The sequence below is a fragment of the Tamandua tetradactyla genome, chromosome 13, assembly GCF_023851605.1.
Source record: "Tamandua tetradactyla isolate mTamTet1 chromosome 13, mTamTet1.pri, whole genome shotgun sequence".
Classification (NCBI taxonomy): domain Eukaryota; kingdom Metazoa; phylum Chordata; class Mammalia; order Pilosa; family Myrmecophagidae; genus Tamandua; species Tamandua tetradactyla.
The window spans coordinates 95,423,434-95,448,279 of NC_135339.1; the positions used below are offsets into that span (position 1 = coordinate 95,423,434).

The following is a 24,846-nucleotide window of genomic DNA, read 5'->3' on the forward strand; positions in this document are numbered from 1 at the left end:
AGCGGTAGACCACACATCCTTTCTGCCCCGATGGAAGGAGAGACACACTCCAACTTCCCCCAGGTATCACGCTGGCGGTAGGTTTTTCACGGATTCCTACCATCAGGTTGAGGAAGACCCTCTACTAATAGTTTACTGAGAATTTTATTAGAAATGGATGTTGGAATTTGTCAAATGATTTTTTTGCATCTTTTGAGATCATTAGATAGCTTTACATTTTTAGTCTGTGAGCATATGCTGAATTGCATAGGTTGATTCTTTAATATTAAAACAACCTTGCACTTCTGGAATAAATCTCACCTGATTATGATATATTGTCATTTTGTATATTGTTGGCTCTAATATGTTGAAATTCTGTCAACAATTTTTGCATTTATGTTCACAAGGGACATTGGTTTATAGTCTTCTTGCAACGTCTTTGTCTAGTTTTGGTATTAAGGAAATATCAAATCACAGAAAGATTTAGGTCAGATTCCTTCTTCCATCATTTTCTGGAAGAGTTTGTGTAAATGGAAAGTTTGGCAGAATTCAAAGGTGAAGTCATCTTGTCATGGAGTTTCTTATCAGGAAGGCTTTTATCCACCAATTCAATTTATTCAATAGATATAGGGTTATTCAAATATCTGCTTCTTCTTGAATAATTTTTTGGTAGTTAATGCCTTTCAAGAAAAATATCCATTTCTCCTAAGCTGTTGAATTTGCATAGAGTTGTTCATAATATTTATCATTTTAATATCTCTAGAATATGACTGCTTGTGTTAGTCAGGGTTCTCTAGAGAAACAGAACCACAGAAGAGATCTGTAAATAAAAGATTTATGAAAGTATCTCACGCACCATGGGATGGAAGAGTCCAAACCATAGGGCAGGCTGTGAAGCTGGAGGCTCCAATGAAGGGTCTGGACGAACTCCACAGGACAGGCTCGCTGGCTGAAGAAGCAGTGAAAGAGTCTTTCTCCTTAAAAGCCTTCAACTGATTGGATTATCTCACTGTGGGAGTCACACCTCAGTTGATCATAGATGTAATCAGCCACAGATGCAATCAATTGACTGATGACAATACACCAGCCTTCTGGTTTCTCAACCAACCACAAAATATCCTGCAGCAGCAGTCAGGCCAGTGCTTGCCTTACCTGAAAACTGCACATCATCACCTGTCCAAGTTGACACCAGAACCCAACCATCATAGTGCTGTTACTTCTTTCAGTACTAATAATTTGTGTTCTTTTTATTAGTGTTAGAATGATATGTCTTTGTCTCTTTATTTTTAATCTGCTTGTGTTTTATATTTAAAGTGGGTGTCTTCCTGGCAGCATATAGTTGGGAGCAGCTTATTTTCCAGTCTGACAATCTCTGTCTTCTAATTGGGATGTCTGGACCCTTTACATTTAATGTGATTACTGATATGACTGAGTTCAAAACTACCATCACAGCATTTATTTTCTATTTGTCCATTTTCCTCTTTTTCTATCTGTTCTTGAATCAAGTCAGTACTTTTTGTGATTCCATTCCATTTCTTTTGTTTGCTTATTACCTACATACCTTTTTCAGTGTTTTTTTAGTGGTTGCTTTAGGGCATATAGTATATGTCATTTATTTATCAGAGTATGCCTTCAAGTGATATGATACCACTTATAGAACACCCCTTATAAATAAGATACAATAACTTTACAGCAGTATATTTTCATTTCTCCCCCTACCCTTTGTGCTACTATCATCATGCATTTTACTTCTACATATATCATAAATCCCATAATAGATTATTTTTGCTTTAAACACTCAATTATATTCTTGAAGAGATTTAATTTTGTTTAAATGCCCTTTGTAAAGGTTACCCTTTATTGTGCTATTCACTATTTTGTGTAGATCCAGATTTCCATCTTGTATCAACTTACTTCTACCTGAAGGACTTCTCTTAAGTATTTCTTATAGTGCAGGTCAAACTTTTTCAGTTTTTCTATGTTTTGACAAATCCCTATTTTGCCCTCAATTTTGAAAGATCTTTTCTCTGGATACACATTTTTGGGTTAATAGTTTTTATTTTGGTATTTTAATAATGATGAGTTTATATCTTTTGGCTTATATTTTTCCACTAAGAAATCTATTTCATTCTTATTTTTGTTGCTCTCTATGTGCCTTTTTTTTTCACTCTGAAGATAATCAATTTTGGAAATTCTGGGCCATTATTTAATAAAATATATTTTTTTGTTCTCCCTTTTTATCTTCTCCTTCAGAAACTACAATTACATATATATATACACAACTTCTGAAAAGTCCCACATTTCATTGATACTCTATTTTCTTTTCCCTATTTCTCCTCTCCGTGTTTCATTTTGGGTCATTTCCACCACTGTATCTTCAAGTTTGCTTATATTTCTTCCAAAATGTCAAATGTGCTTTAAATCCCATACAGTGTATTTTTTCATCTACAACACTGTAATTTTCATCACTAGAAGTTCAGTTTGAGTGTTTGTCATGGTCAGGTTCGTGTGCCAATTTGGCCAAGTGGTGGTACCTGTTTGTCTGGTTGGGCAAGTGCTGGCCTGTCTGTTGCTATGAGGAGATTTCATGGAATTAAATCATGATCATGTCAGCTGCATCCATAGCTGATTCCATTTGTAATCAGCCAAAGGGGAGTGTCTTCTTCAATGAGTGATGCTTAATCTGATCACCAGAAGCCTTTTAAGGGGGATTCAGAGAAGACAGGTTCCATTCCTGCTTCAGCTGGCGAGCCTCTCCTGTGGAGGTCATATAGACTCTTCATCGGAATCGTCAGCTTCACAGCCAGCCCTGCAGATTTTGGACTGTGCGTTCCCACAGTTACATGAGACATTTTTATAAATTTTATATTTGCGAGTGTTCCCTGTTGATTCAGTTTCTCTAGAGAACCCTAACTAATATAGTATTTTATATAACTTCCATAATGTTATTTAATATAAATGTCCAATCTGTTTTCTACCTTCTTGAACACAAGAGTATAGTTATAATAACTCTTTTAATGCCCATGGCAACTAACATTATAATCTGTGCTGTTTCTTGGTTTTGATTACTTGATCTTTCTCTTCATGATAGGTCATATTTTCCTGCCTCTTTGTACATCTGGTAATTTTTTACTGGATGCCAGACGTGTATTTTACACAATGTTGGATACTGTATACTTTGGTATGCTTACATTCTCATGACTTTTTCTTGTATTCAACCATGTTACTCAGAAAAGTTTGTTTCTTTCAGACTTTCTTCTAAGCTTTGTTATACAGAGCTGGAGCAGGGTTCAGCCCAGGGATAACTTCTCCAAAGCTGAGCTGAATCCCTTCTGAGTATCTAATCCATGTCCATGAGGTTAAAAGTCTCCTACCCTGGCTAGGGGGAATACGAACCATTTCCAGCCCTTTGTGAGCTCTGAAGATTGTTCTTTCTTGCTCTCCGTTGAGGTGGTGTCTGCCTCGCTTAAGTAGTTTCCTCACGTGCATGCACCGGTCAGTTCTCAGTGGAAGACTAGCGGGGGTCTGTGCAGTCCCCAGAGCTGTCACGTTTTGCAGCCCGCTCCTCCACAGGGCCCTCCCCTGCCTGCTCATCTCCTCAACTCCAGGAGCCCCCAGGCCCCACCCAGGCTCCCTTCTCAGGTGGTAAGCTGGGAAATCCTTGGATTCAACCCACTTGGTTTCTCACCACTCCAGTCTTACTTGCCCTCATTATCTCTTCTCCCGTGTCTTGAAAGCCATTGCTTCATATCTTTCCTTTTTTTTCACACTCACATAGCCACATTGAGTAAGCTGTAACATTACAAAATCATCTTCAAAAAACACGGCTACTGGAACACAGCTCTACAGTTTCAGGCACTTCCCTCCAGCCTAATACATCTTAAACTAAAAAGCGGATATCTATAAAATGAGTAAGAATTACCTCCAGGATAACCTCTAGACTCTGTTTGAAATCTCGCAGCCACTGACATTTTATTTTGTCTCATTTCTCTCTTCCCCTTTTCTGTCGAGAAGGTTTCCTCAATCCCTTGATGCTGAGTCCCAGCTCATTCTAGGATTTCTGTCCCACATTGCCAGGGAAGTTTACACCCCTGGGAGTCACGTCCCATGTAAGACAGGGAGGGCAATGAGTTTGCTTGCCGTGTTGGCAGAGAGAGAGATAGGCCATATCTGAGCAACAAAAGAGGTTCTGGGGCGGGGGTGACTCTTAGGTCTAATTTAAGTAGGCTTAGTCTATTGCTTGCAGGAATAAGTTTCATATGAACAAACTCTAAGAATGATTGCTCAGCCTACTGATTTGGTTGTCCCCACTGCTTGTGAGAATATCAGGAATTTTTCAAATGGGGAAGTTGAATTTTCTACATTTCTTGCTATTCCTCCAAGGGGACTTTGCAAATACTTTTCTGTTCATTGTTCAAATCAATCATCTGTCTTTCCTTCTGGTTTCATTTGTGCCCCCAGTCCTCTTCCCTCTATCATTCTCACATTCAGCTTCATTGAATGTATTAACAATATTGTGCTACAAACAGGTAGTATGTGCTATCCATTTCTGAATTTTTACAATCAGTCCTGCTGCACAATATGTATCCCTGCAGCTCCAATTACCCAAAATCTACCCGATTTCTATCTCCCAATGGGCTCTGTTCTTACTGAAATTCTCCAAGTTCATTCATTAATGTTAGTTCATATCAGTGAGACCATACAGGATTTTTCCTTTTGTTTCTGGCTAATTTCACTCAGCATAATGTCCTCAAGGTCCATCCAAGTTGTTACATACTTCATAACTTTATTCTTTCTAATAGCTGTTATTATTCTGTCTAATAACTTTATTCTGTCTAATTATTATGATTTTCATAATATTCCATCATATGTATATATCATAGCTTGTTTAGCCACTCACCTGTTGATGGACATTTGGGCTGTTTCCATCTCTTGGCAATTGTTAATAATGCTGTTATAAACATTGATGTGCAAATGTCCATTTGTGTCCTGGCCCTCATGTCCTCTGAGTAGATACCTGTTAATGGTATTGCTGGATCATATGGCAATTCTATACTTAGCTTCCTGAGGAACCACCAAACTGCCTTCCACAGAGGTTGTACTATTTTACGTTCCCACCAACAGTGGATAAGTGTGCCTCTTTCCCCACATCCTCTCCAGCACTTGTCGTTTTCTGTTTTATTGATCATGGCCATTCTGGTGGGTGTGAGATGATATCTCATTGTGGTTTTGATTTGCAATTCCCTAATAGCCAGGGAAGTTGAGCATCTTTTCATGTGCCTTTTAGCCATTTGTATTTCCTCTTCTGAGAAGTGCCTGTTCATGTCTTTTGCCCATTTTGTAACTGGTTGTTTGTCTTTTCATAGTTGAGTTGAACAATCTCTTTATATATTCTGGATACTAAACCCTGATATGCCTTCATTTTTCCTTCTTAGGATATTTTTAGCTATTTAGGGTACCCTGCCCTTCCAGATAAATTTGTTATTGATTTTTCCATTTCTGAAAAGTAAGTTTTTGGGATTTTAATTGGTATTGCATTGAACTTATAAATTTAAATTTAGGTACAATTGACATCTTAACTATATTAGTCTTCCAATCCATGAACACGGTATGCCCTTCCATTTATTTAGGTCTTCTGTGATTTCTTTTAGCAATTTCTTGTAGTGTATTTTGTACAGGTCTTTGTATCCTTAGTTAAATTTATTCCTAAGTATTTTATCCTTTTGGTTGTAATTGTAAATGGAATATTTTTCTTGATTTCCCACTCAGATTGCTCATTACTAAAATATAGAAACACTACAGATTTGAGTGTTGATCTTGTAACCTGCCACATTGCTGTACTCATTTATTAGCTCTAATAGTTTTGCTGTAGATTTTTCAGAGTTTTTGACATACAGTATCATAGCATCAGCAAACAGTGCGAGTTTTACTTCTTCCTTTCCAATTTTGATAACTTCTATTTCTTTTTCTTGTCTAATTCCTCTGGCTAGAACTTCCAACACAATGTTGAATAACAAGGGTGATAGTGACATCCTTGTATTGTCCCTGATCTTAGAGGGAAAATTTTCAGTTTTTCCCCATTGAGAATGATGCTAGCTGTGGATTTTTCATATATTCCCTTTATCATGTTGAGGAAGTTCCCTTCTATTCCTATCCTTGGAAGTGTTTTCAGCAAGAAAGGATGTTGAATTTTGTCAAATGCCTTTTTCTGCATCAATCGAGATGATCACTTTTCTACTTTGATTTGTTGATATGAAAATCAATATCATAATTGATTTTCTTATGTTGAAGCATCCTTGCATACCTGGGATGAATCCTACTTGCTCATGGTGTATAATTCTTTTAATGTGCTGCTGGATTTGATTTGCAAGAATTTTGTCGAGGATTTTTGCATCTATATTCATTAGAGAGATTGGTCTGTAATTTTCTTTTCTTGTAATATCTTTGTCTGGCTTTAGTATGAGGGTGATGTTGGCTTCATAGACTAAGTTAGATGGTTTTCCCTCCTCTTCAATTTTTTTTGAAGAGTTTGAGCAGGATGGTACTAATTCCTTCATGAATGTTTGGTAGAATTCACATGTGAAGACATCTGGTCCTGGACTTTTCTGTTTTGGGAGCTTCTTAATGACTAATTCAATTTATTTACTTGTGATTGGTTGGTTGAAGTCATCTATTTCTTCTCGAGTCAATGTTGGTTGTTCATGCCTTTCTAGGAAGTTGTCCATTTCATCTATGTTGTCTAGTTTATTAGCATAAAGTTGTTCATAGTATCCTGTCATTACCTCCTTTATTTCTGCGAGGTCAGAGGTTATGTCTCCTCTTCCATTTCTGATTTTATTTATTTGCATCCTCTCTCTTCTTTTTTTTTTGTCAACCTTGCTAAGGGTCCATCAATCTTATTGATTTTCTCATAAAGCCACCTTCTGATTTTGTTGATTTTCTCAATTGTTTTCATGTTCTCAATTTCATTTATTTCTACTCTAATCTTCCTTATTTCTTTCCTTTAGCTTGCTTTGGGGTTAGTTTGCTGTTCTTTCTCTAGTTCTCCCAAGTAAACAATTAATTCCTCAATTCTTGCTCTTTCTTCTTTTTTGATATAGGCATTAAGGGCAATACATTTCCCTCTTAGCACTGCCTTTGCTGCATCCCATAAATTTAAATATGTCGTGTTTTCATTTTCATTTGCCTCAAGATATTTAGTAATTTCTCTTGTAATTTCTTCTTTGACCCACTGGTTGTTTAAGAGTGTGTTGTTGAGCTCCATATATTTGTGAATTTTCTAGCCCTCGGCTTTTATTATCAACTTCAGTCCTTTATGATCTGAGAAAATTTTTTGCATGATTTCAGCCTTTTTAAATTTATTGAGACTTGCTTTGTGACCCAGCATATGGTCTATCCTTGAGAATGATCCATTAGAACTTGAAGAAAAGGTGTATCCTGCTGTTGTGGGGTGTAATGGTCTATAAATGTCTGTTAAGTCTAGTTTGTTTATTGTATTATTTAAATTCTCTGTTTCTTTATTGATCCTCTGTCTAGATGTTCTGTCCATTGATGAGAGCAGGGAATTGAATTCTCTAACTATTATAGTAGATGTGTCTATTTCTCTTTCCAGTGTTTTCAGTGTTTGCCTCATGTATTTTGGAGCACTCTGGCTCGGTGCATAAATATTTAAGATTGTTATGTCTTCTTGTTGAATTGTTCTTTTTATTAATACATAGTGTCCTTCTTTGTCTCTTTTAATTCTTTTACATTTGAAGTCTAATTTGTTGGATATTAGTATAGCTACTCCTGCTCTTTTCTGATTATTGTGAAACATCTTTGCCCAACCTTTCACTTTCAACCTATGTTTATCCTTGGGTCTAAAATGCATCTCCTATAGACAGCATATAGATAGGTCCTGTTTTTTAACCCATTCTGCCAGTCTATATCTTTTGGTTGGGGAGTTTAATCCATTAATATTTAGTGTTTTTACTGTAAGGGCAGTACTTTCTTCTACAATTTTGCCTTTTGGATTTTATATGTCATGTCTAATTTTTCTTCTTTCTACCTTTACTGATAGTCTTCATTTCTACACTCTTCTCCACACTTCTCTCTCCTGTCTTTTACGTATCAGTCTCTAGTGCTTCCTTTACTGTTTCTTTTAGAGCCAGTATCTTGGTCACAAATTCTCTCAGTGTTTTTTTTTTGTCTGAAAAGATTTTTAATTTCCCTCTCATTTCTGAAGGACAATTGTGCTGGATACAGAATTCTCGGTTGGCAGTTTTTCTCTTTTAGTATCTTAAATATATCATCCTACTGTCTTCTCACTTCCATGGTTTCTACCGAGAAATCTATGCAAAGTCTTATTGGGCTTCCCTTATATGTGATGGATTGCTTTTCTCTTGCTGCTTTCAAAATATTCTCTTTCTCTTTGACATCTGACATTTTGATTAGTAAGTGTCTTAGAGTACGTCCATTTGAATCTATTTTGTTCAGGGTACACTGCACTTCTTGGATCTGTAAATTTAAGCCTTTCATAAGAGTAGGGAAATTATCAGTGATAATTTCCTACATTAGTTTTTCTCCTCCTTTTCCTTTCTCTTCTCCTTCTGGGACACCCACAACATGTATATTCGTGCGCTTCATATTGTCATTCCATTCCCTGAGTCCCTGCTCATATTTTTCCATTCTTTTCCTTATATTTTCTTTTGCTTGTCAGATTTCAGATGTCCCATCCTCCAGTTCACTAATCCTATCTTCTGCCTCTTGAAATCTGACATTGTAGGTTTCCATTGTTTTTGCATCTCTTCTACTGGACTTTTCATTCCCATAAGTTCTGTGATTTTTTTCAGACTTTTGATTTCTTCTTTTTGTTCATTCTTTGCCTTCTTTATATCCTCCCTTAATTCACTGATCTGATTTTTGATGAAGTTTTCCATGTCTGTTCTAACACCCTGAATTAATTGTTTCAACTCCTGTATCTCATTTGAATTGTTGGTTTGTATCTATTACTGGGCCATATCTTCAATTTTCCTAGTATTATTTGTTATTTTTTGCTGGTGTCTAGACATTTAACTTCCTTAATTAATTTATTCTAGAGATGGCTTTCACTGTTTTACCTAGGATTTTCTTGCTGAATGACTTTGCTGGCATCTGTTCTTTGACATTCAGTGCAGCTTATTCTAGCCCTCTAGCTTAGGTTTTGTTTAACAGATCAAAATTTTTCAGTTCTTGTTTTCTTGTTTCTTGCCCTGCCTGTATGGTGCCTTTTTCCCCCCTTAGGAGGGTCTACTTATCTATCTTAGACCCCAGTCAGATTTTCCCAGATCAAAACTGGCCTCCTCTCAGGAGGAAAGAGTCACCTGTGTAAGTTTTCCCTGAGGATGAGACCCAGCAGGTTGACAAACTTTCCTGTGAAGTCTCTGGACTCTGTTTTTCTTATCCTGCCCAGTATGTGGTGCTTGTCTGCCTGTGGGTCCCACCAGCATAAGGTGATGTGGTGCCTTTACCTTCAGCAGACTCCCCCTGCTGGGACGTGGTGGAGACAGAGGAGAGGTTGTAGGCTGGTTTTAATTGCTTCACTTCTCCAGACCCTGGGGTCTGAATTCCCTGAGGGAGGGATTCCACCTGAGCAGGGTTCCACCCCTCCCCTGGGGAAGGCACAGCCTCCAGGGAATTACTTACTTTCACCTGACTAGCCTCTTTGCCTACGAGACAAGTTTAATTATGCCTTTGCCTGGTACAGTTGGAGCCTAAGAAGCCCTGCAGCTGTATCCAAAGAGCAGTCAAGCTGTAGAAACACAGCCACAAAAAAGAAAAAAATTCCTTTTCAGAGCAGGACCTCATTCCTCGGGTTTGTCAATCAAGAGCTTAGTTGATGCATTGTTCTGTGTATCTCCAGGTCCTACGTGGCCCTCCTTTCCTTCAGGGCCCAGACCCTTTCAAGTATTTTGTGCTGTCTGATCAAAAAAACCTGTTTTTTTTTTTTCTTCCTTTTTCTGAAAGCCTGGCCCCCTCCTCACCGGGGCAAAAACCAGCAACCTCAGCTTTTACTTGAGGTTTAGCTGAGCTGGGGGCCTATTTTTAGTAGTCTCAATTTGTTAACTAATTCTACAATGGAGCTTGGTAGAGCCCAGCCCCTTGCTGCTAGTAAAGTCTCTTTCCTTTCCCCACTAGCCTAGGGGGGAGGGGTGCCAGCCGCTGTGGCTTGGCGGATTCACAGCTCTGGGTGAGCTCACAATCAGTCCAGCTGGTCCAGACTGGGGTACGCTGTGTGTCCGGTCACTGACATGGCCCCAGCAGTTGTTCTGTACTGTTTCTGGCTATTTACTAGCTGCTCTGGAGGACGAACTAAATCCCACACCTTACTGAGCCGCCATCTTGGACCTTCCCTTTGTTTCATATCTTTTGTTTGTTTGTTTGTTTGTTTGTTCAATTGTTTCCGGCTTTGAGGTAAATAGCCCTTTTACTCTGTCTTGAACAGGAGTGCTATGCTACCCACTTATATCATCTCCCAGTTTGAAGAAAGGTTTATTTCTGAATAATCATATAGAATTACATGCTTATTTTTGTTTTTCATTTCTCCTAGGATATTAAAATGTCAGCCATTACAGTTCAGTATCAGCAACCTAATCCTGCTTCACAGTCATTTCTACCTTCTTTCTTGATGACCTCTCTTTCTGCGGAGGCAACGCCCCCACCCTCCTCCCTGGGAGCTCCCACCACGTGGCTGAGTCCTGCACGGAAAGCCCACCTCAGTGGGGCTAGACAGTATTACATGTCCGCTCACATGCATGACAAATATTTGCTAAGCATCTATTAAATGCAGGCATATACTGGGAAATGGGAGTCGGGGTGTAGGAGTGAACCCACCAGAAATGGGAGTCAGGGTGTAGGAGTGAACCATTCATAAATGCCTCTGTCCTCAAAGAGATTCACTCCAGGAGGGAAGACGGGCAATAGGCAAGTTAACCCATAAACTACTTTATTAGGCATAAAGAGGCCAACATGTGACAAAATATAACCAACAATTTCCCAGGAAGATGTAATATTTCACCAGGAAAGTATAATAATTCTGTGCCTATATGCAACAAGGAAAACAGTATTAAGAAAATAAGGAAACGAAAATGACAGATGTACAATGTAAAGCTGACACATACACATTCACAGGTGGAGATTTAAGACACTTTTCACAAACATCCACAGAACAAACACATAAAAATTAGCAAGGATGTGGAGGTTTGACAGCCAATCAACACTAAAGTGCTACTTAATGGACACATACTGAACCTAAAAAATAGAGAACACGTCTTTTCCAAGCATGCCTGGAATAGTTACAAATTTAGCAATGATATATATTGACCTCGTTGGCATGGGGGCCTTGACCGCACCAGTGATGAACCGAGAGCAGTCATTAACCGCTGCACTTGAGAGGAAAAGTTAAAAAAAAAAAAAAAGAGAGAGCCCTGATACCAGCCTTTTCAACCAACACCAGCTGTGAAAAGATAGGACGTCACTCAGCACACAGCACGCCAGACCACAGAGGCCAGAGCCGCGAGGGGGAGAGGGCAGAGGAGGGGCCGACCCCCGCGGCCTGGGCGTGGGCGGGGCTGCGGAGGCCTGCTCCACTGGGTTGGGGGCTCTTGGGGGGATGCCGGGGGCCGCGGCAGCGTGCAGCATCTTTTCAATCTGACAAGAGCCCGGCGGGGTCACTATTGAGGCCATTTGGCAAAGACAAAATTAGAGGCTCTGGGAGTTCCAGGGAGGCCACCCAGGTCCTGGGCAGGACCCTGGGCAGTATTGGCCACGTGTCAGGAGACCCAGGGGTACCACCAAAGCCAAGGAGCCCGCAGAGGCTGGAGCAGCCCGCCCCTCCACAGCCCCTCCTGGCCCACCCTGCCTGACCCTCCCCCAGCTGTGGGAGAAGCCAAGGTCCAAGAAACATCGTGTTTCTCTCGTGCAATCATTTCCAGTTTCCTGCTTCCGCGCCACACAATGGGCACTTGACTCCTGATGGTCAGCTGATGTGTATCTTGCGGGGGGTGTGGGGTAAACGCGGGCTCGGGAGGGGAGCGTCCTAACCGTGACCGTCTAGTGCTGCCAGCCCTAAGCCGTCCCTCCTGGCTGCGGCCACACCCAGCGTGCTAACTCTTAGGGGGCCCAGGTCACCTGCCAGAAACCAGCACAGAAGCCTCCACGCAGGGAGATGCCTCTCAGTCTCCAAACTAAAAGACAAAAAAACCGAAACATGCACTTACCTAGGCCTTTAGCGGAGCGTAAACATTTTCTGGAAGGCAATATCTTAATATATACTAAAAAAATCTTGAAAGCGATAATTCCCTGGTAATTTCACATCAATGAACTTACCTTAGAGAAAAATTACAAATGCAGAAAAAGTTTAGACATAAACTATTCATTGCAGCATTTTATGTAATTAGCAGAAAATTCTGTATGACTCAGATGCCCCTGGGCGGGGAGGAAGCTAGGACAGGCTGTGCACTCAGAGTGGACTTCACATGGCAGTCGCAGGCGGGCAGCAGCCCACAGCACCAGGCCAAAAGAAAAGGGCCCCACCCAAATAACCCCGACCGTGTACACCGACCTCAGGAAGACTGAGGGACGCGGAGCGTGCAGGCACCCCCAGGCCTCGGGCAGCTCGGCCCCTGGGCCCCGCCCCCACCCTCCCCCCAGCCCCCGCCATCTCCCGGGGCTGCTGACCGAGCTCTCAATCCTCTTGAGGTCCGAGATGCAGCTGGAGCAGATGTCCACACACTCCAAGACCAGCGAAAGACGAGCCAATTCAAACAGCAGGAGGATTCTGCAAACAAACGAGCAAGCAGGCTGGTAATGGATCAATAGCAGAGTGGCAAGGAAGAGACACCTGTGAGGTGGAAAAACGCCCAGTCATTGTTCAGCCAGAGGCAGGAAACATAAAAGTTTGAGGAGGAGAGAATCACCTAGTCACAAGAGTGATAAAGCATGGAAATTTGAAATAATAGGAAAACGGAGAAGTTGATTGAGCAACGCTTTCCTACTTCGCGAACGGCGTGGTGAAGGCTCAGTCCCGGGGGATGCTCGTGGGGAGTGCACACCGGGTGGGCCAGGCTCACCGCGAGGACCTCCTGGGACGCCCCCTGCCCAGCCTCCGAGCCCCTCCGGCGCCGCCCTGTGAGTCTTCGGGTCCCAGGCGAGCATGAGTATAGGCTGGGACCCGGGACCTGGGTTCCTAGGTGAGGTGGCGCGGGTGGACTGCCTTTTCCGCCTCGAGCGCCGCGGATGCCCATTTGGGGGAGTGTCCGCAACAGGCACAGCCGCTCGTCCCACCAAACAGCCTCTGACCTGTGCAGCAATCACGCATTTTATCCACAGAATCTGTGCACATGCCATTCGTGATTGCACCAGTGATGCCTGCGGGAAATCCTGACACAGACTGAATGGGCCCAAAAGGAGAGAAACTGGGGAACCGAAGATGCTGAGACTGTAAACCAGTCACAGCAGAGGCAGAGAAAGGCATTTTAAAATAATGTGGGCGGGCCACGGTGGCTCAGAAGGCAAGAATGCTTGCCTTCCATGCCAGAGGACCCGGGTTCAATTCCCGGTGCCTGCCCATGTAAAAAAATAAAAAAATTTAAAAAAATAAATAATAATAATAACGCGAACCAACAGTTAATAAAAGGCATGATTAAATACAATTTTATCTTAAAAACACAAAAAAGGAAGACTTCAGCTTTCAAACATGATGGAGCGACAGAAAACAGATTTAACCTTCAGCCTTCGAGAACTGCAGACAGGAAATGGGTGCTCTGGACAGTGGCCGGCAGGTGGTGCAGGGCAGCAGCTTGGCCCATGGGAGCAGGCCCTGCGGTTGCCCGGCTCGCTGCAGGGAAAGCATCTCCACCGCCGGCTGCAGCAGGGGACAGAGTTGAGAATCGGGCAAAGATGGACCACTAGAGAGAAGGGGGCCGCCCCGAGGGGCTCCCCGAGACTCAGCTAAGCCTGGTCAGTGCCCGTGTGCGAGGAAAGCACCCACGCCAGGGAGCAGGAAGCTGGACATCCCAGGCTCCATTCCAAATACAGGACAGATGGGAAAATACGCAGAAGGGATCGCTTCAGCAGTGGGACAAAATCAGCCCTTGATAAAGGCTGCTTGGATCACACCTGACAACCCTTAAAGGAAAGCTTTGCATACATCTCAGAACAAAGCTCAGGAATACAGAAGTGTCATGAGAACATGCAGGACCCAACACAGCAAAACTCACAAGGTGTGGCATCCATTCAAAAACCACCAGGCATGCAAAGAACCAGGACATTACAATCCCCCGTGAAGGGAACTATCAGTCTGTTAGTAACAGACCCAGAAACAAAACAGGTGACAGATTTAGTAGACAAGGACATTTTACTTGTCATATGATAGTCCATATATTCCAGGTAGAGGAGAGAGTGCATGTGGATAAGCAGAGAGGTGGAAAATATATACAAGACGCGATTGAGCTTCTAGAGATGACAACTACAATGCATGAGGTGAAAAATACACCGCATAGGATTAATGGGACATTAGATAAAAAATGAAGGATACAGAAGTGGTAACTACATGTGTGATTATAAAGCACATTTTCCTTAGGTCTTTTTTTGCTTTATTACTTACATCTTTTAAAATTAATTGTTTAAAGAAAAAACCAGTAATAATAGTCTGCAAGGTCTTAGCACAGAGGTGGGGAGGGGCAGGGGCACTGGTTGGAACATTCTACTGCATGTGAGGTGGTTTAGTATGCCTCCAAAGGAGACTGTGATAGCAGCAAAACATGTATTACAAATGCTGATGCAAACACGAGAATTGAAAACTCAGGCATACTTAATAACCTAATAACTGAGATTAAATAGAATCATAAGAAATAATCAACTAATCCAAAAAACAACAATGAAAAGGTAATAATAAAGAACATATGGGATAAGTAGAAGACAAAATAGCAAGATGGTAGATATAAACTAAGTATAGTGATAATCACATTAAATGTAAATGGTTAAAGCATCCCAATTAACACCTCTAATTAACAGGCAGGGATTGTCAGCTTAGGTACAAAAAGCTGACCTCCAGGTGAGCCCTCAGCCCTGGTCAGTGCCATGACTGCAGCCACGCCCCCCAGAGACAGTGAGATAAGAAGGGTCTGAGTTGGTGGTAATTTGTTATGTAGAGTAGATAACTAATACATTCCCAAACAACCAATGAATCTCAAACTAGATCAAAATCTAGCACTATTTGTGCTGGCTTGAAACCTTTGTGTATCCCAGAAAAGCCATGTTCTTTGATCCTCATTCAGTATTGCTGGGTGGGATATCTTTGATTAAGTTGTTTCTATGGAGATGAGACTCACCCAATTGTGGGTGGGATCTTTTGATTAGATGGTTTCCATGGAGAAGTGTCTCCACCCACTCAAGGTGGGTCCCTTACTGAAGCCCTTTAAGAGGGAAGCATTTTGGAAAAAGCTTCAGAGCCCAAGTGCCGGCAGAGTCCACACAGCTAAAGGCCTTTGGAGGTAAAGAAGGAAATTGCCCCCTGGGAAGCTGTTTGAAACAGGAAGTCAAAGGCCCCAGCAGATGCCAGCCATGTGCCTTCCCAGCTGATAGAGGGTTTCAGACCCATTGGCCTTTCTTGAGTCAAGGTATCTCTTCCTGGATGCCTTAGTTTGGACATTTTTATGGCCTTAGAGCTGTAAACTTGTAACTTATTACATTTCCTTTTTAAAAGCCATTCCATTTCTGGTATTTTGCATTAGGGCAATTTACCAAACTAATACACTATTATTATGGGCAAAGGGTCAAAATACATATATTGTGCGAGTGTATTGATGAGAAAGTCGCCAAGACCTCAAAAGACAATTTCTCAGAAGGGGCAGCTCGAAGGGCACCCACACAAGGCTGAACAGTAAGTCTCAGCCATAAGCAGAGACATGCAAACCACAAAGACAGTAAGATGCTTTCATCGTACCCCAGTTCACAAAGGTTTTGTTTCCTCCTCTTTTTCATAAATACGAGTGCTAATAGGACATGACGAAACAGCAGCTGGGGTGGGGAGCAAATCCTGCCCCGTTCGTGGGAGCACGTGGGGAGACCCTTCCACTCCCTGCAGGGAGCTGTGGCCACAGGCTCAGCCTGGGCTTTAGGCGTCCGGAGGGCTGACCCCGAGACCCAGCGCCCACCCCAGAGCTGCCCAGCACAGACCGTTTTTGAAAACAACTGAAACTAACTAGCCAGGGAAATGCTTAAGGAGCGCGTTCACTCTTCTACGTAATGAAATGTTATCCAACTAATTAGAAATGTGTGGGAGGTGTAATAAGTTTTAAAATTCTTCACTTATATACTAAATTTGATTTTTAGAAGTATAATACAAAGATACATATCCCAAGTGGTCAGTACAAAATGTACAAAATGCTAGATAAAAACAACTTGCAAGAAATACACTGAAAACTGCAGAATGGTTGATTCTTGGTAGGAAAGTTATGGCTGCTTTTTAAAAAAATTATTTACATTTTCCTCTCCTTAACCAAATTTTATTCAATGATTATGTAGACGTGAAGACTGGAAAAACACATAACACTTACATTTCTTCTCTGACAGAAGTGAAGTTCTGGTAGCTGTAAGAACTCAAAGCTTTATAAGCTTTCTTCAGAACTGCAGTGGCGTCTTCTGGTAATTCCCTTTTATCCAGTTTTCTAGAATCGATTCAGGCATTAAAATAGTCAAAAAATCTTATCAGCTTTAGTGAATTTACTCAAAAAGGGACTCTGTTCCGTGTCAGCTCTCACTGAACAGAGAGTGGGGGGCCTACAGTGGCCCCCACCTAGGCCCCTGGGGCTCCTGGGGGCACCCCCCCAACCCCTGCCCCTCTAACCACCCCAGACCACTCTGTCCCACTGCACTCGGCCTCCCACTCGGTCCCCTGCTTTCGCTGCCAGCAGCCGGGGCCAGTCACCACCCCTCTGCTCACCAGGCCCCGGCAGGCCTTCAGATGACAGATGGGGGGGACAGGCCCGGGGTGCCGCCCTCATCTCCCCAAGACCCCGTCCCACCTCCCCTGCCTGTGGCCGCCTGCGGGAGGGCTGCCCCTCTAGGAGCACTCACGCCTTCAGCGTGTTGATGTGGAAGCAGACGGACAGGCCGCGGGACACCTTCGCCTCGCCCCTCAGCCGCGCCTCGTCCATCAGTCCGTGCCGCACCTGCACAGGACACGGCGGAACGGGGAAGGTGGGTGTAAACCCAACACCTGGAGGGAGACCCAGGTTCTGTATCTAGCTGCTCTGCAAATACCCGCCTATGAAATTGATTTCTGCAACTAATGGGTACCTTCTAAGAATTATGCTGTACGTTTCGTTTCTTGGATTCCCTTATACATAAAAAAACAAAAGGTGATGAATGTTTTTCAAATGCATTCTTGTAGTGTCAGTTGATTATGAATTTTCTGTGAACTTCTTTTTCTTTAGGCAATGCTGTTACAAAGTAATTGTTCAAAGGGTAACAGTGAACGAAAGTAATTTTGTTTTCAAAAAGTCATGTACATGTATATGCACTCACACGGAGTGAAGGGTATTTCTTTTTGTTCATATTCATGTGTCTGTCTATCTGTCCGTGTGTCCTCCTCCCCCTTAACTCAAGGACCCGCGTGCGGCTCCTATATGGAAGTTTCTGACCTGTGGCTTTGAGGAAAACTCCTTCTTCCACCTGCAGTTTCTCCTGTGTCACTTACCATAACAGAAAAGATCTGCCAGTATCTCTGCGGCACGTTAGCTTTTATGAACGGTGCTGCCACGGAACAAAACTTGGCAGCCTCCTCATCTTTTCCAGCGTCCAGGTAGCACTCGACAAGCTCCCTGGACGAAATAAAAACAGCAGAAGTCAAACGGCATGGAGATGTCCTTCTGCTACTGCCAGTGTCTAGTGGCCACTTCACAGGCTTACGGTGTTCTTACGGGTCACCAACTCAGACAGGTGAGCCAGGAGAGCAGCCCCAGCACCCGAAGCCCCTCCTGCAGGCCGGCCAGTCTGCACTGACAAGCGAGGGTGGTCATTTGCATTTTAATTGCCTGGGACATTGAGAATGGCATTTGAAAGAATGTCCAATTTATGCCCGCTTTCTTTTAAAGGCTCCCAAAATTGCCATAAAGAAAGCGAGGGACTCTGCAGGACTCAGACGCCATCCTGAGTCTAGAATCTCTGGTTCTTTCATTTATGCATGTCCACTGGGGTCCTGGACTTCCCACTGGATGTGTCCACTGGGGTCCTGGACTTCCCACGTGTTTCCACCGGGGTTGTGGACTTCCCACTGGATGTGTCCACCGGAATTGTGGACTTCCCCGTGTGCCCACCGGGGTCCTGGACTTCCCCCTGTGTGTGTCCACCAGGGACCTGGACTTCCCCTGTTGTGTCCACTCTTGCACTGGCCTGCACGTGGTGCTGCCCCAGATACCGGAGGAGTAGAGGGCCGCTCTAGGCCGCCATGCAGTGGCCGTGGTCACCTGCCCCTTGTGGTTCCTCAGGCCTGATGGGGCAAAGGCCAGCAGCCTTGTCTGCCCTCTGCCTCCTGGGGTGCCCACCATGCTCTCCCCTAAACTGCCTGCTCACTTGGGCCTTCTCTGTTTTGCTAGAGTCTACTGCAACACAATTCCCTGCGCTGACCTTCAGCCCCGTGTGGGGCCCCGGCCCTTGTAACAGCCGCAGACCTGGGATAGGTCAGTGAGCAGCAGTCCTCACGCCCCAGCAACACCCTGCAGACGTCACACAAACCTGGCATCTAACTCTACAGCAGAAGCTGCGTGAAGGCCCTGCCCACAGAGACAGCTGGGGGACGTCTCATCCTCCTGCACCCCTCAATATCAAGTCGTCCTGGAGCAGCGCCAGAGAAACCCAACGGGAAAGGAAAGTCTTTCCCACCAGCTGTGCCCAGACAGCCGCATGGCGTGGGGGGGCAGGACCCTCGACCTTGGCCACAGCTCCGTGTAAGAGCTGAAATTATAAAGTGTCCCAATGCAAATAAAGAAAAACCGTCCCAATCTTAGAGCAGACAAAGATTTCCTAGGTAGGGAACGAAAAAAGGAATAACTATAAAGGAAAAAAGTGAACAAAATGGACTTTATCAAACTTAAAAATTGCTGTTCTTCAAAAGACAGGTTACGACAGGGAGCAGGCGCGTGTCCGAGTAGGAGACGATGTCTGCTGTGCAGGCACCAGCCAACGGACCTGCGTCAGGACTGCAGAGGGGCATCTGCGTCTCAGTAACCACAAAACACGGGACACGTCAGGCACGCTCCCCACAGAGGGCACAGCGACGGGCAGATGCTCCCGCAGAGGCGCCCACAGGGAAAATGGGAATTAGAGCCGCAGAGGGCACCGCTGCCCACCCACCAGAGTGACCACCCAGGGCGCGCGGCTGGCGGGTGCAGAGCGGGCGGCCTTCAGGCAGCCGTCGCTGGCTCGTAAGCATGCAGGCACACACTACTGCAGGGCCCCACCGTCCAGGGGAAACACACGACACGCGGTCACACAGAACCCTCAGTGTGGGTGCTCTCAGCAGGTTCACGCACACCCGCCCCAAAGAGGCCGCCAGCACACGGCCTTGTGGGCAGTGGGCAGTACCCGCAGCTGCGCCCCGGGCCTCAGTGGCCGAGGGGACGGGCCCAACACCCCCCATGAACACACCCTGAAGAACTCCACAGCGATGGCCGGGGCCACGTGGCCTGCGGGGAGGTCAGGAAGGGCAAGGGCAGGAGGGCAATGGCGCAGGGCACCCAGGAAGAAGGAGGGGCTGGGGGCGTTTGCAAGCCGAGCGGTCCATTTTGTGCTGTACCCTGACTTTTCTCAGTGGCAGGGACATCGTGGCCTTCTCCCCCAGCGCCCCGGGCTACGGGGATCGGCCGGCCCTGCCCCCCATCCTCGAGGCCGACTCACAGCGCCAGCTCGGCCTGCCACTCGGGGTCCTTGTCACCAGGCTGACTGAGGACGGCCACGATCTGGGCGAGGCTGGACACCAGGTGGCGGCGGAAGCCGGGCTTCAGGAAGGGTCTCACCATCTGCCAGTAGAGGACCGATGCGTTGTAAACCAGAAAGTAATACCTAAGACACAAGTGAGAGGCAGCGGGAAACGTCAGCACCCCACCTTGCCAGGCTGCAAAGTCAAAGGGCCCCCATTTCAGAGCCCCTTCCAGGAGGACGTCTCGGTGTCCCCAAACAGCCTCTCTTGGGGCAGACACCAGCAGCCCTGCCTGGGGACAGTACTGGTGGCCCCACTTGTGCCCTGGCTGTGGTAACCTGGCCACAGGCTCCTAATGGACTGCAGTTCCCTTCTTGCTCATTCATCCACAGCTGGACAGGCAGCACCCAGGCTGGTGGGCCCACGGTTTGGTGGAGGATGGACAAGGATATGCAAGCAGGGGGATCAAGGAAGGCTTCCTGGAGGAGATGACCTGACCAGGGCCCAGCCAGGAGAGGAAGAGGGGCAGGGGAAGACAGGAGGGGGTAGGCGGGAGACATTCGGGGAAAAAGCCCTTCCCTGTGCCTGAGCCTCAGCGCTGGGGTACAGGCCCAGGCGTGGCTTTCTCCTGAGGTGTAGCACATATGGGGGCTCCCAGGGAATGGGGGTCAAGAGCTGGCTGGCTCTGCCTACTCTGGTGGTCCTTAGGTAGATGAGTGCCACATACCACCAGAGAGGACACAGGCAGCAGGGGCCCAGGCTGGCTTCCCCAGGAGCTGTGGGGTGACCGCAGGACAGGCAGCCACTACGTGACCATGGGCTCGTCCTCTAGCACTGCCATGGAAGGAGGGAAGGGCAGTGTGCCAGGTCCCCATTCCCATGGCCTGGAGGGATGCCCAAGTCGGACAGGCAGTGCCTGGGGCTCGAGGCAGCCTCCTGCCCCCACCCCAGAAGTCTCCAAGGCCTCTTCTCTCCCATCTCCTTGTCCTAAGCCCCTCTGGGTGGGTGGGACACGGGCTCCCACGCCCCTCAAATGGGACCCCTCCTCTCTCTTCTCTAGTCCCCCAACCCCTGCTCTCCACACGGCCCCCAGGCCCCTCCAGGGTCACCCTTCCAGGGCCACGCTTTCCCCAGGTCTCCAGCTCAGGCCTCCCTCTGAAAACAGCCTTTGTCCTGAGAGCCTCCGCATCCCCACTGGGTATCTCCAGCGCCCAGAGCTGGGTGGGCAGAGGCAGCACTGGACCCAGGCCTGTCAATGGTGGGAGAACGGGGAATGGACTAGGATTGCATCTGTTGCCTCTAAGCAGTGCATCCTATTCAAATACATTGTATTAATACCGGCTTATACACAAGCTGAGCAAGTTCCAGGACCGCATTTCTTTTGAGGAAGGGAGCATTCATTCAGCAGAAACTGCTCGCGTTCCATCAGCTGTCCATGGGCCCCAGGGGCAGGCTGGACAGGAGGGGTGGTGTACCCCAGGGCAGTGACCAGTCTGGCCCACCTGAGCCTGGACACTGGCCCAGCCGGACACTGAAAAGGCTGGGGATGGTGGGACAATGGGCTCTCTGAAGCTTCCTACAAACCACAGCACCAGCAATAAACCCCACTGAGCCCAGGACTCAGGGAGGGTTTTACCTGACCTGGGCCAGTTCTGCCGGGCAGCACCTCACCAGAGAGAGGCCCTCCACCCCCACCCAAATAAAGAGAACTGCTGCTAAATTCTGATCTAAAACGCTCAGGTAATTCGTTGGAAACAGCCATTCCATTTGGCCCACCTCGGTTCTCCTTTGGCGAAGTTGATTGCCTTCATATACTGGGTCACACAATTTTCAAATTCCTCCTGTAACAAAAAGGATTCGGGTAAACTGAGTCTGACACTGAAGCATCAGGCGCTGCACTGTCCCTTCCATGAGCAGCACCCTCACTGCAGCGGCTGTGCCCCCAGGCCCAGGGGCCCCACGCTGCCAAGTCCCCTTGCTTGGCAGTGGCTCACTGGGCAGCGGCCATTGAAAGACCATGCTGGAGGCCGCTGGGTGTCCCATTCCGGGAAACCTGAGTGCTGGGTGGGCTGGAGGCCCAACAGCCCAGAAGACCCCACCAGTCCACGGACCCCGTGGCTGTGGTCCTGGGGTGGGAGGGACCCTGAAGCAGGTCACTGCACGCGAGGCTGCCCCAGGGGCCTCATCCCCACCTGGGGCCTTTGCAGGACGATGAGACTCAGAAGCAGAGACAAACACACAGACGCAGAGAGAAAGAAAGTCACAGGCAGGGCAAACTGGGGCTGAAGGCAAATGCCCCCAGGACAGGAGGGAGAGCCATGGATGCCACTGGGGGCCTGGTGTGGGACGCATGAGCCCAGGTCACCTGCGGCCAGTCTTGAGCAGAAAGCGCCACCTGCAGATGCCAGGATCTGGACTTTTCCACGGCCTCAGAACTGTAAGCTTGTAAGTTAACAAATCCCCATTGTAAACGCCAACCCAGTTCTGGTACGTTGCATTTCGGCAGCTTGAGCCAACTAAAACAACTATGAAAGTGAATTCAGGCATTGAACCCTATTTTGCTAAACAGCCTGACAGGTCTGCAGGTGTGGTGGAAATCTAAGTGTGTTCTTAGAAGCCATGGAATTCTGAAGAGAATCGAGTCCTTCTCAGGAAAAAAAGGGAGTGGGGTGTGTTCATTTTAGAATGGTGAACGAGCAAAGCTTGTACATTATTTCACTAAAAACGATATATGTTATTCTCATAAAGCTTTTATCATCCCAACCACCAAACAAGAAAGTAAAATCGAGAGGGGAGGAGGGAAAGAAGGGAAGAGAGGAGGAGGGGAGGAAGGGAGGAGGGGAAGAGCAGGGGAGGAGGGGAAGAGAAGGGAAAAGAGGAAGGGTGGAGGAGGGAAAGAAGGAAAGAGGGGAGGGGAAGGAGGGGAAGAGAGGAGTAGGGGCGGGGGGGGGTGTTGGGGCGGCCTCACCAGGTTCTCGGCAGACCTCGGGGCGCACAGCTGGGCCCTGCACAGGTGCGCGCGCCCCAGAAACTGCGTGACGGGCGCCTTCCCCTTGAAGTACATCTGGATGCAGTCCTCGCTCATGTCGGGCTGTCCCATCTGCAGGGGAGCACGGAGCGGCAGGGCCAGGGGGTGGGTCTGGAGGGCGGGTGCGCAGCCGCCCCCAACCGACGCGCCCCCCGCGGGGTCGTGGCCGCCCCGGCCGGGCTACCTCGAGCGCCTGCTCCGCGCACAGCACGAAGAGGTCGGGGCTGAAGCTTTCCGAGGGGTCGAACTCGGACTTGCCCAGGCTGGCGGACTTGACCAGCGCGTAGGCCCGCTGCAGGGCGGCGGCGTCTGCCGGGAGGCGGGGCGCGGTTGGCGGCGCGGGGCACAGGGCAGCGCCCCTCGGCAGCCCCCCGCGGGCCCCGGGGAGCCGGGTACCGGGCCCTCCCCCGCGGACGCCAGTCCATTCCGCGGCCGAGCCGGGCCCGCCCCTACGAGAGTGGGGCGCGCCGCCCGGACGAGGGGACCCTGGGCGCGGTGGGGCGCCTCTGCCTAAGCGCCGGGGCGGGGGTCGCGGCGGGGCCCGGGTCCACCTTGCTGGCTCTTGGCGCGGGCCAGCTGCTCGGTGATGGCCACGTCCATGGCGTAGGGTCGGCGGCTACAGCGCCCGGGCGTCCTCTCCCGAGGGTCCGGCGGGGCCGCGGGCGGTTGCCTGGCGACCAAGAGGGACGCGGCCTACGGGTGGGCGGCGGGGCCAGGCGGGCCGGGGGTGGGGCCAGGCGGGCCGGGACGTGGCCAGGAGGAGAGGGGGCGGGGCCAGGGCGGGAGCGGGACGGGCTGCGAGCCGAGGGGAGGTGGAGGGAAGCTGGACAGCAGGAATGGGACAGACTGAAGGATGAAATGGGGGAGCCGGGAAGGTGAGGGGGAAGAGCGAGGAGAGCGGGTCGGGGGGGGGCAGGGAAGAGGAGGGGAGCGCCGGGCCTGCTGCCCCGCGGCGCGCGTGCCGCTGGCCGGTGTGGTGGCCAGGGGTCCCGGCCCGGCCTGCGCGGCCTTGCGGGAGAGGCGCGCTCGGGGAGCCGCCGGCCGCGGGACTCGGACCCGCAGCGGCCCGCGCCTCCCCACGGCTCCGGCCCCGTCTCCCGCTGCAGCTGTCCCTCGCGGCGCGGGCCAGGCCGGCAGGGCCGGGAGGGCAGAGCGAACAGAAAAGCAGCAGGGACGCCTTTCGGGGCTGAGCGCAGCGGGGAGTGGGGGGTGGCACCCCGAGGCGCGGGAGCAGGGGCTGCCTGTCCCGGGCTCGGATCCGTGGGGTGGGGGCTGAGGAGACGGTCCCCAAGCCCAGACAGCGGCGCTGAGCGCTGGAGGCTGGGAGGTGGCAGGGAAAGGGAGAGAGGAGAAGACTGCGGGAGGAGCATCTGCCCCAAGGGGGAGCACCCCAAATACGCAACAATAAACAAGCACCGGGCACAGGGCATCTCTGTCCAGGCACAGATCTCTGTCGCATCTAAGGCAGTGCGAGCTGGTAGCCAGGGCAGGGGGGTTCTGACTGGGCGGACCCAGGAGAACTCTAGAACTCTCTGGGGTGATGAGAAAGGTCAAGGTCCCTGTGGGGTGGGCTGGGGGGTTCCAGGTCTTTGAACATTTGTCAGAACTCATCGAAATTGCTTAAAATGGGTGCATCTCACAGTTCATCACAGCTCTGGATAAAACCCGACCAAACCCTACCAGCCCTGGGGACCCCCAATGTGGGCATGGGGGGCTTTGCCCTGGGGAATAGGGGTGGGGTCTCTGCCAAGCACTCCCGCTCGCAAGGTTGTGCACCAAGAGGTAATTTGCTGAGGACAGGGCGAGGGAAGTTCATTGAGGACAGGGTGTGGTGTCTGCAGGGGTGGAGGCGGAGCCAAGTTCCTGTCCAGTGTGGGGGCTGGGACCCCCGAGGGGCACC

The 24,846-nt window shown here is 47.9% G+C and overlaps 1 protein-coding gene across 5 annotated transcripts in view; it reads right to left on the minus strand.

The window, feature by feature from the left end:
- The window catches only part of CFAP46 (cilia and flagella associated protein 46), a 113,621-nt gene extending 90,010 nt beyond the window's left edge, over window positions 1-23,611 (minus strand). For all 5 annotated transcript variants that reach the window (XM_077126439.1, XM_077126437.1, XM_077126436.1 and 2 more), the window contains exons 1-9: window positions 23,498-23,611; window positions 23,131-23,255; window positions 22,887-23,018; window positions 21,695-21,759; window positions 19,897-20,061; window positions 17,699-17,822; window positions 17,077-17,171; window positions 16,557-16,667; window positions 12,676-12,775 (exon numbers count right to left, since the gene is read on the minus strand). In XM_077126439.1, coding sequence (XP_076982554.1) covers window positions 12,676-12,775; window positions 16,557-16,667; window positions 17,077-17,171; window positions 17,699-17,822; window positions 19,897-20,061; window positions 21,695-21,759; window positions 22,887-23,018; window positions 23,131-23,255; window positions 23,498-23,546 — 966 coding nt within the window. In that variant the 5' untranslated portion in view covers window positions 23,547-23,611. The remainder of the gene's footprint in view (window positions 1-12,675; window positions 12,776-16,556; window positions 16,668-17,076; window positions 17,172-17,698; window positions 17,823-19,896; window positions 20,062-21,694; window positions 21,760-22,886; window positions 23,019-23,130; window positions 23,256-23,497) is intronic.
- Window positions 23,612-24,846: the final 1,235 nt, after the last annotated feature.